This window comes from Lissotriton helveticus, chromosome 1_1 (genome assembly GCF_964261635.1).
Source record: "Lissotriton helveticus chromosome 1_1, aLisHel1.1, whole genome shotgun sequence".
Taxonomy (NCBI): domain Eukaryota; kingdom Metazoa; phylum Chordata; class Amphibia; order Caudata; family Salamandridae; genus Lissotriton; species Lissotriton helveticus.
The window spans coordinates 1128418703-1128436563 of NC_136057.1; the positions used below are offsets into that span (position 1 = coordinate 1128418703).

The 17861-nt window shown below is 43.6% G+C and overlaps 1 protein-coding gene across 1 annotated transcript in view; it reads left to right on the plus strand.

The window, feature by feature from the left end:
- The first annotated feature begins 718 nt into the window (after positions 1-718).
- C1_1H12orf50 (chromosome 1_1 C12orf50 homolog) overlaps positions 719-17861 on the plus strand; it is a 68808-nt gene continuing 51665 nt past the window's right edge. The window contains exons 1-2 of the mRNA XM_078656536.1: positions 719-911; positions 10548-10670. Coding sequence (XP_078512662.1) covers positions 854-911; positions 10548-10670 — 181 coding nt within the window. The 5' untranslated portion in view covers positions 719-853. The remainder of the gene's footprint in view (positions 912-10547; positions 10671-17861) is intronic.

A 17861-nucleotide genomic window follows, 5' to 3' on the forward strand; every position in this document is an offset into this window, starting at 1 on the left:
GATGGCTGAGCCACCAGCAAGATGAAAGGCAGGTCACAGAGCAAAATTAAAGCTGCAGTTCAACCAGCAAAAATGAGATCTGTTTTTCCTTCTTCTAATCTCTTTTTCTAAAGTGAACAGTGATTGGCAAAAAGAAGATGCATTTGCATGTTTAATTTATGTGCGTCATTACAGGAAAGATAACATCTTTACATGTTTCTACACCTTCTGACTATATTATTTTTGATCTGCCACACAGTAAATTGATTTTTTTCTTTTTTTTGCAACAAATTACTAATTGCTTTTTGGTCTGTTTAAATATGCAGTCCAAATATTGCTTTTATTTTTTATGCCTGTAACCAAACTATCATTTCCATGTAGAAGACCAACACATCATGGATTTAGGTGGTTTGTGGAAAGGGTGATGGTGTGACCATATATTATAGGAAATAATATACCTTCTTCAATACATTAAAAGAATAATACAAGTCACTCAATGGTCCATGGCATTTTAAAGGGGCTTTTGGTCTTGTTCCTCTCAAATCATGGAATTCCTTTGTAACTTGCAATATCCTTGTAATATATGGAATAGGATTTGTTATCTAAAATTTCTGACTACATTGTGCAATTCTTTAGCAGTAGTTCTCACAATTTTTACATAATATTGATGGTATTGTTTTATATTATTGTCTTATCTTGTCTAGCACCCTCTGGAAGACCAAAGGTTAAAGGGGGTTTTCAAAACCAGAGATGGAACAGGTTTGGAAACGATAATGATGTGCCTGGTACAGTTCTTACCCAGAAAGGCACAATAAAGAACCATAATTCAGTCCCCTACACACCTACTGTTTCATCAGCTGCTGGTCATAATGCTATGTGCAGCATTGCTACAAATGCCACAACTAAACAATCCACAGATAATCCTTCTACAAGTAAGTATTTCAATCTCTGAAACAGTATTACTTACATTTGTATTTATAATTGACTATATTTTTCATTAGTTTCTATATTTGAGTAATTTATTTTAAAGAACTTGTGAGCAATTCTTTTTAGTATAGCTAAAAGTCAAAAATGTACAACAGCTTTCAAAGAGAACATTGGCCTTAGAGTGTTTCCTAAATCATGCACATTCAATGTGTGCAGGGTTTTTATCTCTAAAAACACAAGGAAGGAGGGGGGAGTATAAGCCACCACACTTCTCCAAAAGTTAAAGACCTAAAATACAAAAAGCTATTGTGGCTACGTAGTGCTTTAAATCAGTGTTATATGCACAAATCACTGATATCTCTAATTCTGCTGTTGAGGGGGGTAACATAAAAGAGGAAGAAAGACCAATCTTTTTGATAAAGGAAGCCTTACTCGCATAATGTGACATGCTTCGTCATAGGCACCCTCTGCCCACCCTGGTAGGATAATTCGACCAGGGAGGACTAACCACCCTAGTGGACCCGATGGAGGGATTTCTTAGAAGAGATTTTGTCCTGGACAAAACAGGGGGATCCAGATATAAGAACTTAGAGGTGGCCGGGTTTTCACCTTTAATACGGGATTTTTAACAAACTATGCAATGGAATGACGGACAGCGCAATGGCTCGGATCATGGTCTTCTTGCCAACATGCTGGAGTTTCATCCCCGGTTACTCATTAGCCCCCTCCCTATCTACATATATCAGTATTTCTCACTGGCACCCCGTGTTTCAATAGGGATTAGGGCAGAAAATGCATGATTTTTATACATTAGCAAAGTCCTTATACTAAACTTTGTTGTTACAGTTGTATTCAATTACAGATTATTCCTCTCCATGAATTGTCCCTTCTATATATTTGTACAGTTCTTTTATGTACTATTCCTATGTTTGAAATTGTTCAGACCTTCTTCATCAGTGCAATATTCTCTCTCAGGTTGATCAATATAGATTTTCAGTTTTGATCTCAGTACTAAGGAAAGAGTCTTTTTAGGTCGAGTCTAGAGCAGCGCGCATGCAGTGCTTGCTCGACTTTTAGTAAGGGGCTTCAGAAAGCTCCCCAAGCTCACCACACGCTCGTGCGTGTGTATTTTTTTCCTCACAGGCTAATGGGCTTTGCATGCGTCTTTCAAATAAAGACAGCATGCAATTGGGCAAAGGCGGGTGCATGTCCTGCCTTTCCTCCGCCCACCGCCTATTGTTTGCGGTTACCCGCTCAGGCCACATCTGTTTTCAATTATCGTGCCCAGACACGGGCGCGATAATTTAAAACAGATTGCTCGCTGTGGCGCGCGCGCCCACTACTCGTGGGCTAATGGCATAAACTCTGTGGAGCGTTGCCGGGCCTTCTCTGCCCAGTCAAAGAGGTAATAAAAAAGAAAATAATAATAATATATTTTTCATGCTGTACTTGCCTTGACGCGTCTGTTTTTCGGTGGCTGCTGTACCGGTCTCATAGGTGAAGAACCCACCATGGCCATGGGCAGCCCCTAGGCCACCATACATGCCACTGGCTCTGAATATTATTTGGGGGAGTGTTAGAATTGGGATTTCTGGTTGGCTAAGGCTTGCGCCAAAGCCAGGCAGAAACCACCACTCTAGTCAGGGCAAGGGAGTTACACGCCAAAGATAACCCCTGCTCACCCCCTTGGTAGCTTGGCACGAGCAGACAGGCTTATCCCAGGGGCAATGTGTAAAGCATTTGCTCACGCACACAGCAACAACATCCCAGGCACACGACAAAAGGAACTCCACACAAGGTTATATAAAAATAACGTTTGTATTGTCAAAGCGCATCAGATAGTAATCACACAATATACATTGTGCCAACTGGCACGGGCAATATTCACAAGGGATTATTTACACAGGACAGGGCCACGTGGGCCACTGTCAGGATCAACACTTAGCAGAAATAGTACTTCTAGAACATAGAATAAGTGTAGCACAAAATAACAATTGTAGAACACCACCAGTAACCACTGGTAAAAGGTAGGTACACACTACGCAATACTAACCACCATAGGCATAGATCACGCATGGACACATAAATTCACTAATATAAACTATACTAGGCACAACAACCTCCTAAGCATCAAAACACATTTAGAGGTATCACAGGCATAACGGCATTGCACATTACGTATAAATCACATTAGGCCTAAGTAGTATAAATACAGTAGGCAATCTCCTGAATGAAATGAAATGAAATGAAAAGATGATTTGTAAAGCGCGGTGGCTCCCTAAGGTGTCCCAGCGCTGCAAGAGGTCAGGCCTGAGACAGAGCCGCAGAAGATCACTCAGGTTTGTTAAAAAGCCAGGTTTTCAGGAGTTTTCGGAAAGTCAATAGGGTAAATACATTAGACCCTACCCCCTAAGCATAACTCACATTTAGGGATGTAAATCACAGTGAAGCACAATCTTACTAACACAAACCTCCATAGGTAAAACCATCTCTAGAGGTATCAACACAGGGTGCGTAAAACATACTAGATGCATTACATTTCCTAGCACCACATTTAAAGGACGTATCAATCACATAAGGGCCTTGCGCCCTTACCTCTCCCAGCCCCCTGGCCAACTGGCCATCTCAAGAAGGGGCTCAAATGCCCTGTGTCCAGAATGTCAGGGCGCGCTGCCAACGCAGCGCCAGTCAGGGGTGCGCCACCGGCGCAAACCGAAACGTTGCAGCTGCCCACTACTTGCTGGGCAGCTGAGATCCATCACATGGAGCCTCAATGCTACAGCTGGCACTAAGTGCGGCGCAGCTGGGGAAGGCCAAGGTAGGGCGAAGGAGTGCGACTCACTCCGAGATTCCAAAGACATGTCCCCTGAACAGAAATGCCTAAACAGTGCAGCTGCTCATTACTTGCTGGGCAGCTGAAGAAGCAAAACACAGGTTGGAGCCAAAATGGGCTCTAAATTAAATGTGCCGCAAGTCCCTCATGGGGACTCTAAACATAACTGGGAGCCTCATTGGAGTGGCCCGCTGCAGGACAGGGCCGCTCAGGGATGGCACGGGGCCCTCACTGGCACCTCATGGGGCTTCTCCCCCAATAATGCCCTGTTAGTTGGAGCCCGCTGGCTCTTGAAACAGATCATACCCTCCGTTGGAGTGGTCCGCCCCCGGGCGGGCCCACTCTGCACCGCCACCGTCACGGGGCCACGGTTGGTATGGGAAAAGCGCCTACGGAGACCCCAGCCCTGCTAAACTTACCGGGTTACTCTCCGGGGACTCCGATCCACTCGGCCGTCTGCCGGGTTCAGCAGCTTCTTTTCCTCGCTGCTCCCGCGGTGGGGGCAGGCACCGGCAATGTGCCTCGCGCCCCCTCTGCCGTTGAGCTGCACCAGGTGGCGCCTTCGAGGCTCTCACTTAAGCATGCGAGCCCCACACCGGCAGCGCCATTCCTCTGGGTAGCTTCTCCTCTTTTTCTGGCGGTGGGCATGGGACTTCACTTTAGAAACTGGAAGTCTCACCCGCCGTCAGGCGAAACATTGCCTGACTTCCTTCCCTGCTGCATTTCTGTAATCGGGCTGCGGCGGTGACTTTCAGGGTAGGCACCCACTTGGACAAATGACTACGGGAGCGGGGTGGCACAAACACCAATTTAACACTCAGGCAAAGTCGCGGGTGGGCACCCGCGCACCAGACAAACAAGGCAAATGCAGGGTGGGCACCGGCTGCGCTACACAAAAGGGGCAGGCGTTCACAATGCCAAGGAAGCGCCTGCAAAGCCATAATTAGGCAGTCATGACGCGAGGTGGGCACTCGCCAGACCCGCCAAATCAAATTAAAGGCGCACATCATGCAGGGTGGGCACCTGCACTAATAAACATCAAAAATAAGCGGTAGGGAGGGGGATCCCCATGTTGGGATTCCCTCACACAAGCTGCAGCCCAGTGCTGCAATGGTAAAAAGCACTCCCAGAGGGAAATGCAGCGAAGGAAGAACTAGGGGCATCAAAAAGAACCGAAGCCAGCACTCACAAGGTGCTGGGGCAGCCCCAAAGTCTCTCCAAGGTCCAGGAAAATAATTAAGCAAGTAGCAGGGTCCCCAGAAATCCTCCAGCATCCAGGGGCAGGGCATCCATGGGCTGGGCAGGGCCCAGGGAGGCAAGCCTTCCCATGAACCCCAGCAGCAGCACGCCCCTACTAGATTCCAGTAAAAGAACAAGAACATTTTCATGGGGTCACAGCCCGTTTTTTATACACCAAAATCATTTGTCTAGCAGGGTGCAGGCAATGGGAGAACCAGCTACAACTGGTTATGGGGAACGCCTGAGCACTTTGTTTTGCTCTGCCCCTCTCCCCCTTTCACTGGCCAGGCTAGGGACATCAGATGCACCACAGGGGGCGGAGCCAGCATTGTGGAGGGAAGGCCCAGCCCTATTCAGGTCCCAGGTGCACTCCTCCCTCCTATCAACATGCAGATCTCTCCATTCACCACCGGGGCAGACCCATCTTGACTCCTGGAGCCAGGCACACCAGCCAGCTCCAGCCAATCAAAAGCCAGACAGCCAATTCACATTCACTGCACAGACATGCCAACTTCTAGAAGTGGCACTTCCACACTAGACACAATAAATCCGCGCACATCATCGCACAGCATTTAATCACAGGAGTTCGCACATACCAAACTCGACCCTGCACTCCCCACACATCAGGAACTACCATGGACACACATATTCCCCATGCATTCCTATGGGAGGGCAGGCCACTCACCACACATACACAGAGACCTCACGCACTTTACACTGGACCACAGTGAAAAAGTGCGCAGAGGCCTAAAATCACCAACACCAGGTTACAGAAACAGGCTAGGCAAAAGCAAAACGTTTGAGGTGAACCTGCCAAAAGGGCCAAGTCCAACAGGGAGTATTTCCTTCCATCTTACCAATGTTAAAGGAATCAATTTTAAAGTCCTCTAAGGTGAGTCCAGGAACATTGGCAAAAAGGAAATATGAAGCAAAGATCAATTAGTTTGGCAAAGAAGGATTCCCAGTTAACTGCAATAAAGTAGCAGCGTCAGCAAAAAGGCAACTAAAACGATGCCTTGCATCAAAGAGGTAGAAAGGTATGGTGTTACCCCTCCTTTGTGGTTTCTTCCTTTATAGTCTTTATGACATTTTAATGACATGTGTCACTCCACTAGTCAGTCCATCATATGATTAGTTTACATATGTAGTCACCAAATACATTTAGTTACTCCAGCATTCTTTCCCAAGCACTTCTTGTGAACAACTTGGCTTTCCAGGTCTCATAGGTTTGTAAACAGTAAGAAATGTACAATGTAACTGACTATGGTGTAAGTTTAGAGTTGGATTTCCCACCGAGACATCTCACAGCGAACTTCGAAAGAATGTCCTTTGTATGTAAGATGAAATGTGCACAGAAAAATTTAACATTTGCAGAAATGACAATATTTTATTTTGCTAGCTAAGTGATATTTGCAACTAAGGAAAGAACACATTTAAAGCTTAAAATGCATACATCAGCTTTGAATGAATTACACTTGATTAGAATCAAATATATTGCATTGAATCATTATTTCATAATAACAGAATAATAATAAATGTTTCACCAATGTATTATTACACAAAATTAATTAGCGATAGCTATGGCCTACTGCTACACATTTTTCAACATCCATACATTTAAATTATTCTTGAAAAACATTTTGCTAAAATAATTTCCTTGTTTTTATAAGCATTCAGGTCTCTACTTTCACATCTGTAAGTTTCAATTTCCTAACTAATTTTATCACATAATTTCACTTCGATCTATTCATAATACATTTGCAATGAAAGGCAATAGAACTGCCTCATCAGCCTCATCATTAGATCCATTCATTTTCATCAGTATGTGAATAGTAAAACATCACTTCATGAGTAATCTTGTTATTAAAATTCTATTAATACGTGTTATGACTATTTAGCAATGTATTTTCACATTTTCTACCTCTTCAAGTATGCTTTTATAATGCTGTTACTTTCCTTGTCTCTATTGCTGTATCACTTTGTCATTTTGTGTAATGCACCTTCTGGTTTTTGTGTCTAAATCGGTAATGTGACATGTAAAGTGTTTTTGAAATATCTGCACTATCAAGCCCCCCTCTGATGGCAAATCAAGCCATTACAATATCTAATCATCAGCTCTGATCACAGAGTATGGGTTTGTTGTCTTTAACCTCTTTCTTCTACTTTCTTCTAAGATGTTAATGTTGTCATAATATTTACATTGCCCATCTTCCATTTCAAGATCAGATTTTCTTTTCACTTCTTGTTTGTATTTTCGATATTTGTCAAATTTGATAGATACTATCATCAGTATCATGCTCAAAGAGATTGCCACTCAAGGTCTCAGGATAGAAATTGCCAATCAGTTTCCTAAATAACCTAACCAGTTACTAACAATTCATAATCCCTTACCCATTGTTTCCAAGGTACGATCAGCTTTTACATCTCTTAAGTCCTCATTTAAGTCAGAAATGATTTCGATGTAACTCTCTAAGTCTCTGTTTTTATCTGGTATATTAGTGTAAGAGCGTCGGACCTTTAATAATCTGCAGACTTCATCCTCCTTCATGAAAATGATATCAAGGGAAAGTCAATTTTAAATCACCATCACTCTTATTGAAATCATTTCTACATCTATAACAGAACAGTCCCCAGCTGTACTGGTGGCTAATTTATCAACTATAGTAGAAAGTAGTCTCATTTTATGTGAGTTTAATGCTACTCCTACTAAAGGTAATAACATTCACAAAATATCACCTACTATTTCACTTGCACACATAACTTTCTTTATTTTCCTGTTCTCAAATTTTTTTCTCTTTCAATGGGGCTCATTATGATGGTGGAAAAATGGGCCGGCGGTGGCGATCTTTCCGCCATCGTTATGAGATTTATCCCCCAACACATTACGAATGGCATTGGGTATCGCGGCGGACGGAAAGTCGATCCGCCACTTTTCCGCTGGTACCAATCGTCTCGATTGCCTGCCGGAGCCATCAGCATGCTCACAATGGTGGCAGAGCCTAGCATGCTCCGCTGGCACAATTATGATGCCGGCGGAAGACAGCCTTTCCGTGGCGGTTGAACTGCCATTGAAAGGCTGGCAGAGAATGTCTTCAGGGGCCCCTTGCGGGCCCTCATTGTGTTGGGGGGAGGTGTGGGTGCACTGGGGGGAACGCATGGTACCCCCCTACATTTTACTGCACCAAGTGGCAGGGACAGTGTAGTGCCTGCCATGTAGTGCAGTGAAATGTACAAGCTCTTTTTAACATCGCAGCGGTGCTGCTGTCAGCAGCCACCGCCGCAATGTTAAAGGTGCAGAATCCGACCACAGCGGTGGCAGTCCCATCGTTACCGCTACAGTGACGGACCGCCCAAGTCCTCCCACCATTGTGATTAGCCTCAAAATCTTTGCCTTGATACATTTTTGGATAAACTATTCCCATATTGCAAATTCCATACCAACCTCTCAGTACTCTATAAAAAACATTCTTTTCACAAATATAATACACACCAGGAAAGATTGGATCAACACCCTTTAAGTATCTTTCCCAGTTCGCACACCTTTTAAAAGTTTGTTCACATTCCCTAGAACCTACAAAATTCCTGATAATAATTGATCTTTTTCTATGTATCTGAAGTTTACCTTTGTATTGACAGACTAAAGCTAATGAAGCCATTCCTTCTAGGATTTTCTTTCCTTCTATCAGTAGATATCCAAGGATTTAATTTAGGCAATGTGTTAGTAGTTATAGTTATATTATCTCATCTACTTTCTTTATTAAATCCAGATTCCATTTCTTGATTATGGTCATCAGCTCTCTAATCTGTAATTTGGTACAATGACAAAATATCGACACCCAAAATATCCCCATACAAAAATATCGTGACCAAAATATTGATGTAAAAAATATATATTTAATGGTAACTACAAAAGTATTGAAAAGAAAACATTGAAGTCATAAATATAATTTTACAAAAAATAGGGGGTCATCATGATGGCGGAAGGCCCGCCACCGCCAGCTATGCGGTGGCGGGCCCTCTGCCATCTGACTGCCTTTTTCAACCCGCCACATTACGATGTCAGGGGAATCGTTCCGCAAGCTTGGCGGGTGCAAAAAGCGCCCGCTACACTTCCGCCACAGGCAATAGTTGCGATTGCCTGGCAGACGGACAGGAACAATGAAAATGGTGGCGGTATCTAGCAGGCACCATCCGCCAGATTGCAATGATGTCTTCAGCCAGCCTTTCCATGGCGGTGAAACCGCCATGGAAAGGTTGGGGGAGATCGGATTTGGGGGTCTGTTGCTGGCCCCCTCTGTGTTGGGGGGTGCACTGGGGGTTACCTATGGTACCCCCTAACATTTCTCAGCACGTAGTGCAGGGAAATGCACTGCATGTCATTTTAACATTGCGAACAGTGCTGCAGCCAGCAGCACCATTCGCACTTTTAAAGCCCCGGAATGCGCCCGCCATAGGGGGTCCCCACAACCGGAGCCTTCCCAGTTGGGCCCGTGGGGTACCAATTGATTCCCCCTTACCATCCATGCACAGTGTGGTAGGCACCAGGGGGTGCCCGCCACAGGTGCCCGATTTTCCCCAGCCTCTCCTTTCCTCAAGGGGAGTCTGTGAATTTGGTCAGAACATAGGTTCCCATTGAAGTCAATTGGAGTCCAACCAAATCGTATCTGGAAGCATCCGGATGCATCGTAATTCGTCGGTCGCACTCGAGTAGTTCGGAAACCATTCCCAAACCGTTTCGGTCTAGAGGATTTCCAAACCACATCAGAATCAGGCCCTCATCCGTAAAGACACGTTTCCGATCCAATTCGGACGGATCAAATGCTGTTAAGAGGTCTTTCTAACCGCATCGGAATCAGGTCCTTAGTTTTTATTAGGGAGTTCCAAACAAAAGTAGGATCCTCTTTCAGAATGTGCAGGTGGTAGTTTATAGGTATGTTAGTTTCCAGATATCTGTTATTTGTATACGTTTTTGGAAAGCAAAACACCTGCCACATTTTCAATTATGAACATTAAATGTAACAGTTCGTGTATTGGCAAAAATGTAGTTTAAAAGCATGAATTTGTTTCATAAATTCAAACAAATCTGATGGTGCTTTAAATTAATATTGTACAACTGTGCTTGATCAATTTTCTGTTCATATAACTATGTCTAAATAGCAAAGATAATCTGGAAATATTCATATCATGGATATTTCTTTTACAGATCATTTGTAACTTATTAGCACTGAACATTTTAAGAGTTTTTTTATGTATTAATAATGTTATATTCTGAGTAACCGAATAAAAAACTAAAAATAAAATATGTAGAGCTCTTTTGGACATATGAGTATTTCTGTGTAGCGAGCATTAGTTGGTAATTATCTTACTTCATTATATTATGAAACTGCATGTGAGTTATCAGATTACTTGTCACACATATTAGTGCAGCAGAAAAGATCTCTTTTCTTTGAAACACATGCTTCACAAGCCGTAGATTTAATAGATTATTTCAAAGCCGAACAAATGTGTTGGATATTGTCTTTACATTTATAAATACTTATAAGTAATATTAGGTGTCTGTTTGTCATAGCTACAAGGAATGTTGACACAAGGAATGTTGACCCAGCAATGAAACAGCCATGTAAAAGAGTGAGAAAAAAGCAATGGACCTATGAAGAACCCAAACCTTCACCTCGCCCGCCAAAAGAAAATGGTACTGTACAAACAGAATTGAAATAGTTTTTCAGTACAAACAATTTTGCAAAACTTTATATTGTTTAACTGCAGCAACATAGTACAATTGAGTATGGGCACATCAGTTGCAGAGGTTTTTGGCTGTAGGTACACCACTTCGTTTTGTGTGTTTGAGGCATAGTTTATTTCTTTTTAGCAGAGATGTTTTAATAACTGAAATAATGATTTTACCTTTTGGTTCAAACTAAATTATATCTGGCTTGCCCCATAACTTTTTACCACAATGTTCTGATTACAAGAAGTGGCTTCAGACGGCAGGGCAACTATTTTTCTTATGCACGCTATGGCAGAATCAGTTTAAGCTTGGTTGTCATCCTTGACAATGTTGTTGATTGCCACCATATTAAGGCAGCGCTTGACAATTAGAAGTCTTAAAGCATTCGCCCACATGTTTGGATGCCTAGTAATAAGCCTGGTAGAAAAAATGTTGTTGATGCACCCATATTCATGGGTGTCACTTTTGTAAAATCCACTAGCCAGTGAGTGGGAGAGATCCCATAACCCTTCCTAACCAATGAGGAAAAAGTTCAGAAGGGCAAAGTTTCCCACTTTTGCAGAACATCATGCTTGCCTTACTGCAAACTTTCCACAGTGCAGTATTCCAAGTAAAATACAAGATCTGACAGTCCTTCTGTCCTTAGAGGTGGCGTGTGTGCCTGCTAGGGATGTGGCATGTAAATTAGGAGTCTCCTTCTCCACTGCTACACCAACATTTTTCAAGGTCCCCCTTCTACCAGGCTGGTGCCAAACTGGCTACAGGGAGCCCAGTGGAGAAGACTTTTCCTCCCTAAGTTTCCCTTCAAATGTAACTATGAATAAGCAGGCCTCACCTGCTTCAATCAAGTTAATCAAATTTGTGATCCTTCCCCTGCTGTCACATGCCTCATAACCAAGTCTTCATGGCAAAATGCCAAAGTCATTGTTTCTGACCGTGGCGCTGTTTTCACACTTAAATAATGGGAAGCGCTGACAGGCCAGCTGTTGGCAAGCTAATGTTAAATAGCCTACTAGATGTTCATGCAGACAAAGTCTAACTTTCTAAAAGTCCTCTTTCCTAACTGTTTATTAAAAATCTAACCACCACTGAATAGGATTTTTAGTAAACATTAAAAATAGTGGTTTCTTTATTCTGGTAGCTTCTCCCTAACCAAAGTCAGGAGATTTATGATTTAATTCTGAACTTTGGTTTTTCTTATTGACCAGCTACATCCCTTCACAGTGAAAACGTGTTTGGGGGCTAGTCACTGTAGATATATACTAACATTAAATTCTTACATATAACACTTATAAATACTGGGTACTATAGCTTGTGAGTTACAAGGCCTACTTTAGGGGACTTATTTAACGTTTAAAAGTGGAGTTCTTTCATGTCAAAAAGGGGTTTTCTGGCAGGTTTGCCTACAGGCTGAAAAGCTGCAGGAGCCAGGCTACACAAACAGACCTGAAGCCATGTTTCTTTTGCCAGCCTAGTGAATGGCACAACATGTGGTGCAGTCCACAGGTGACATTTAACTTTTCCATGACATTTGTGCATTTCCTGCTCCCTATTCTATGGTCTTACTGGGACGTTAAATATGGAAATTGGAAGCTAGCATATTTTTACCATGTTTTAGTGGTCAAAGGGTCAAAGAACCTACACTGGTGTCTGGACAGCAGTACCGCAGTGTGCAGAGTTAAATACCAGCAATACCAGTCAGCAGAAAATGTGACCACGCACAAAGAGTCATTTTCTCACAGGTTGCTGTTTACTCAACAAATAAGGAACACCACCACACTTCAATACATTCAATATCTTGCAGCAGAGATTCACAAATGCATGGCCAGCCATAGATAATGCAAGTGGGAAATATTTAAATGCCCAAACCTCAAACTTCCAAGCGCTGCTCTAGGGAAGATCTGGGGTAGTTCAGTATGTGAGGGAAGCCTCGCCCACTTCCCCGCCCATTTTTTCATTGGCTTGAGTCTTTGTCCTTCGTAAATGTTGTCTTATGATTCATTATGAGGCTTGTTAGTCCCTCTCGTGTTTTGCAGCACATACTCGAGGTGCCCCCCTTCCTTGGGAACATTACGGTGTGTGCACTGAGAGGACGTGCTTACAGTGCGCAGCCCAGGGCTTCTCAGAGGTGCTCGACTGTAACATGGGCGTGGTCGGCTCGGCTTTCTGATAGCTGAGCCCACGGATCATGGAGCAACTCAGCACCCTGATTAGACAGATCTCTTGTAGGGCAAGTTACTGCTGACAGGTTGTGGGACCTAATTCACTGGAAGGCGTAATAAACAGTCTTTCAGCGAGTGGACCATATAAAGCATTTATCCTCAGCGGTTTACATGGCCGGAAATGTATAACTCTCACTCACAACTCACAATTTCCTTCACGTCTGCACAATAAATATAGATATTTGTAATTCCAAAACTTTAAATTGGAGCAACTATTTATTCACAGGCTGATCGTTATTCTTTTTTGAAGTTTAATCATTGTATTTTATTTTTGGGATTCACATATACAGACCTGGCAATGTGAAAATAAAATTTGTAGTGTGATAAAGGGGTGTGCCCTTGGAGGGTGCAGGGCTTTGTGCTGCATGATAATGATAATGATGATAATGATATTTATAAAGCGCGCAAATACCAAAAATGGTGTCTCTGCGCTAGAACCATGAGGAGACCCCAACCAACACCCCTCACTGAAACAACCAAGTTTTCAAGTTTTTTCTAAAACTCGTAAGAGAGCTAGCCTTCCTAATCTCAGGTGGCAGCAGATTCCACAGGTTAGAAGTGCCGTGCTGGAAACTCCGTCCTCCCCAATGCAGAGTCCGAATTTTTGGCACTGTTAGTAGTTTTGCACCCGTAGAGCGGAGTGATCTGCCTGGCTGGTACCACACGAAAAGCTACTGCAGGAACAACGGACTCTTTTGTGTCAGGGCTTTAAAGGCCACCCAAAGCGCCTTAAATTTGATCCGTTGCACCACTGGAAGCCAATGAAGCTTCCGAATCTCTTCTGAGATGGATTTATGCCGAGGTAGGCTCAGCAAAAGGCAAGCGGCTGAATTTTGGACTGCCTGAAGTTTTCTCAGGCACTGCTTCTGGGCATTCAAATAAAGCCTGTTACAATAATCCAACTTGGACTGTATAAGGGAGGTGATAACCACTTTTTTGGTTTCCTCAAGGATGTAAGGGAGAACCTTCTTGATTTTTTTATCAGGAAGTAAGAGGCAGACACAATGGCATTAGTTTGTTGAATGAACGTCAGTCTGTTGTCCAACAAAATGCCCAGATTTTTACCGTTGGAATGGGCGGCGAGCCCATTTCTACAGGCCACCAAAGATTGCTCCAGGAAGGTTGTAGATTACCAAAAATCAACAATTCTGTCTTCTCGGAGTTTAGTTTAAAGCAGTGACTACTCATCCAGATGTTAATGGCGGCAATGCAGTTATGAAATTGCACAGCAGGGGAGCTCTGTTTTTTATGAGCTGCAACCACAATCTCGGAGTCATCTGCGTATGATGTTAATGAGAAGCCGTAATCCCTGACCAGCAGCACAAGTTCGGTGACGTAGACATTGAACAGCAATGGACTCAATGAGCTTCCCTGCGGAACTCCACAAGGCAGCACGTAAGGCTCCGAATTAAACCCGTCGAGTGACACCGTTGATCTCCTCCCTGCAAAAAGGAGGCCAGCAGGGCCAACGCCATGCCATCCACACCTAAAGTTTTTAAACGGTGGATCAGGAGAGTATGATCAACGGTGTCAAACGCGGCGGAAAGATCGAGTAGGATTAGTGCCGCAGAGCCTCCACCGTCCATAACGATCTAATTTCTTCGGTCGCCTTAATAAGTGCTGTCTCGGTACTATGTTCCTTGCGGAAGCCAAACTGAGAATGGTCCAACAGCCCATTGTCATCAATAAACTGCGCTAATTGGACGTTCATAATTTTGTCCAAAATTTTGGCTGGAAGAGGAAGACGTGCGACGGGGCGAGAATTGGATGTCATAGAGGCATCTAAAGTTGGTTTCTTAAGAAGCGGGAGAACAGAGGTATCCTTCCAACTGGAAGGAAAACTACCTGAAGAAAACATCCCATTGAAGATGTCTGTCAACACAGGACTCACCAGGTCTGCTAGGTCCATCAGAAAAGCTGATGAACATGGGTCCGATGGGGAGCCTGATTTCGAAGCCAAGATATAATGGCTCACTGTATCAATCCCCACAGGGGAAAACTCGAAGAACCTGCTAGAGCCGGCAACTGCTGCCTGCATACTAGGGGCCAACTGAGCACCTAAGCTGTTTTTAAAATTGCAGACAATATCCAGTACTTTACTTTTAAAATTGGATGCCATATCATCCACAAACTGTTGACTACCCAGTTTATTCAATGATTTAGGAACCGTTAGCTTGTTTATGACTGCAAACAGTTCTTTAGATGAATGTTTCGCTGAATCAATCTGAGATTTAAAATATTTGCTTTTCTCAATGATCACTAGTGCATTGTAGGACCTGAGGGTTGTCCTGTAAATCTGTTTGTCAGAGTCATGATAATTCAAACGCCAGCGACGTTCCATGCAACGGCATTTCTGTTTTTCATTGCGAAGGAGGTCAGAGAACCAGGGTGCGGTTTGCGCCATCCGGTTGCTAGAAATGTGTTTGATAGGAACCGCTACGCTAATGGCATCGGATAGCCAGCTATTATAATTATTAACTGCTTTGTCCACATTGGCAGAATCTCGGGGAACAGAACAAACCTGTGTAGTCCGGAGAGCGGTTTTATCCACTCTACTCCAGGCTCTACAGGGGGCTACCTGAAGCATAACCTTGTTGTCCTGCCGGCAAAAGCTTATGGGGAATGTAAAACTAATAAGTGAGTGATCCGACCAGGGGAGTGGAATCCCTTCTTTAACTTTAAGACTGTAGCAAGAAGAGAAAATCCCATCCAGTGTGTGCCCCGCATCATGAGAGGGAACACCAACCAGTTGAGCTAGCCCTGCAGCACCCAGGGTGTCCAGGAGCACAGCAGTCTCTTTATTTGCAGGGTCCTCTAAATAAAAATTAAAATCGCCCAGAATGGTAAATTCCTTGATAACTAGCACTGTTTCAAGCATTTCATCAAGATTGTTTAAGAACGTGGCTCTAGCCCCAGGTGGCCAGTACACAAGAATACCCTTAAATGAAAGGTTGGCGCTAAGTTTGGCCGTGAAGTGTAATGCTTCACAACCAGATAACTGAACAGGTTGGACCGTAACAGTGTAGCAATCTCTAAAAATAATTGCTACTCCTCCTCCTCTCCTGCCCAAAGGCCTATCCACCTTTACAAAACTGTATTCAACTGGGGTGGCGGTAATAAAATCGGAATCTGAGGCCACATCTTCCCATGTTTCTGTAATGAAGAGCTTGTCCAGCCTCATATCATCAATTATTTGGGCTATTTTATACCTATGTTTCCCCAGTGAACGGGCATTGACAAGCCCTCCCTGCATTAAAATTTTGGATCGCCGGCTGCCCTCTGACGTAGATGAAGCAGCAATGTGAGTTGTATTTGAGGTCAAAAAAGAAAAACCACAGCCACGACAACTACAGTTAGCATTAAGAGGGCATACCTCACATCCCTCCCTAGATTGATTCATGTCACAAAGTTCCTCCTTAGAGTACAATATCCTGTTTTTCTGCAAACTGGCAGCATCTCGTGCACTCGGCACGGGCCAGGCGCAGACGGGCGCAGACGGGCTTGCCTTAGGTGCGCCCGCGGCGCGCGTCCGCTGCGCGTCCGGTGCATGTGTGGTTAAATACCTTCCTTCCGGCGGACGACTAGACCGCGTCGTGCCGGAAGTAGGAATTTGTGTAAAAAATGGCAGCAACTGCCCTCCGCACAAATGGCACAGCAGCTGCGGCGGACTGGGGTCGGTTCCAGGAGAAGTACAGAGCAATGGATGGGTTTTTTAAAGAGCCCCAGGTACAAGGTGCATTTAAAGATTTTTCCCCGCTTCAATTTGCGGAATACTAAATGCCCCAGAATAGCATCACAAATTATAAATGCCACAGGTTTGATGCACGTCTGCCCCTGTGCCTTGCCCCCTTTGATCTCCTCCCCACTCCAAAAAACAAAAACTTCAAAGTGACACATTATTACTTCATTATAGATGATTTAAGACTGCTTACATAATACAAACTGACCAACATTATTATTGCTGCTCACTCAACTCCTTAACTTTGACAAATGTAAACATTTCTTGCTAAACAAGGACACCTGTTTGTCCGGACACATCAAGCGTCCACGAAAACAGGCAACTAAACGTCCACACAAGGAAGAGAGCAGTACCAAATGTTTCTCTGATTATTTTGTGTAACTGCACCTATTGAGGTCAATTCCACACAGATATGATTTTGTCACTTTTTTAAAGAAACAAATCAAAGTAAACCCTAGTTCCTGTAAATAAAGGTATTCGGCCATGCAACAGTTGATGATTTAACATAAGACAATTCTACTTAAGTTCTTATTCAAAGGTATCCCTAAACAAATGTCATTTTTCAGGAAATAACTGTGTAAAGCATTACTGCACCCTATGGCCCATCTCATCCGAACTCACCTACGGTAAAAAGAGAAGAGAAATACAAGGGTTTAATGCATTTACGTTGACCAGTGATTCAAAATGGGTCTACCGCAACCCTCCTAGTTTGTGTTTCCTATAGTTTGTTTATTGTTGGACTTGGCCCTTTTTGGGTAAAATTTCCTAAACTTTTTGCTTTCCCCCTAGACCTTTTTTCTGACATGGTGTTGCCAACTTAGATGCTTTGGGCACTTTGCCACTGCTGATCAGTGTTAAAGTGCAAGTGCTCCCTGTGTAAAGTATAATGGTGATTGGTTGTCTATGATTGGTATGTTTGCCTTACTAGTAAAGTCCCTAGTAAAGTGCACTATGTGTGCCAGGGCTGGTAATGCAAATGCTACTAGTGGGCCTGCAGCACCAATTGTGTCACCCACACAAGTAGCCTTAACCCCTTCCATGCTCATGACGAGCTCAGCTTGTCATGGCATATACCTCTCAGGTGTTCATGACGAGCTGAGCTCGTCATGACCACACCCGTTTTCATTGCTGTCCAGCACAGTAGGGAAAACTATCACGCAGCGATGTGGTTAAAGAGGGAACTCAGGTCTGCCA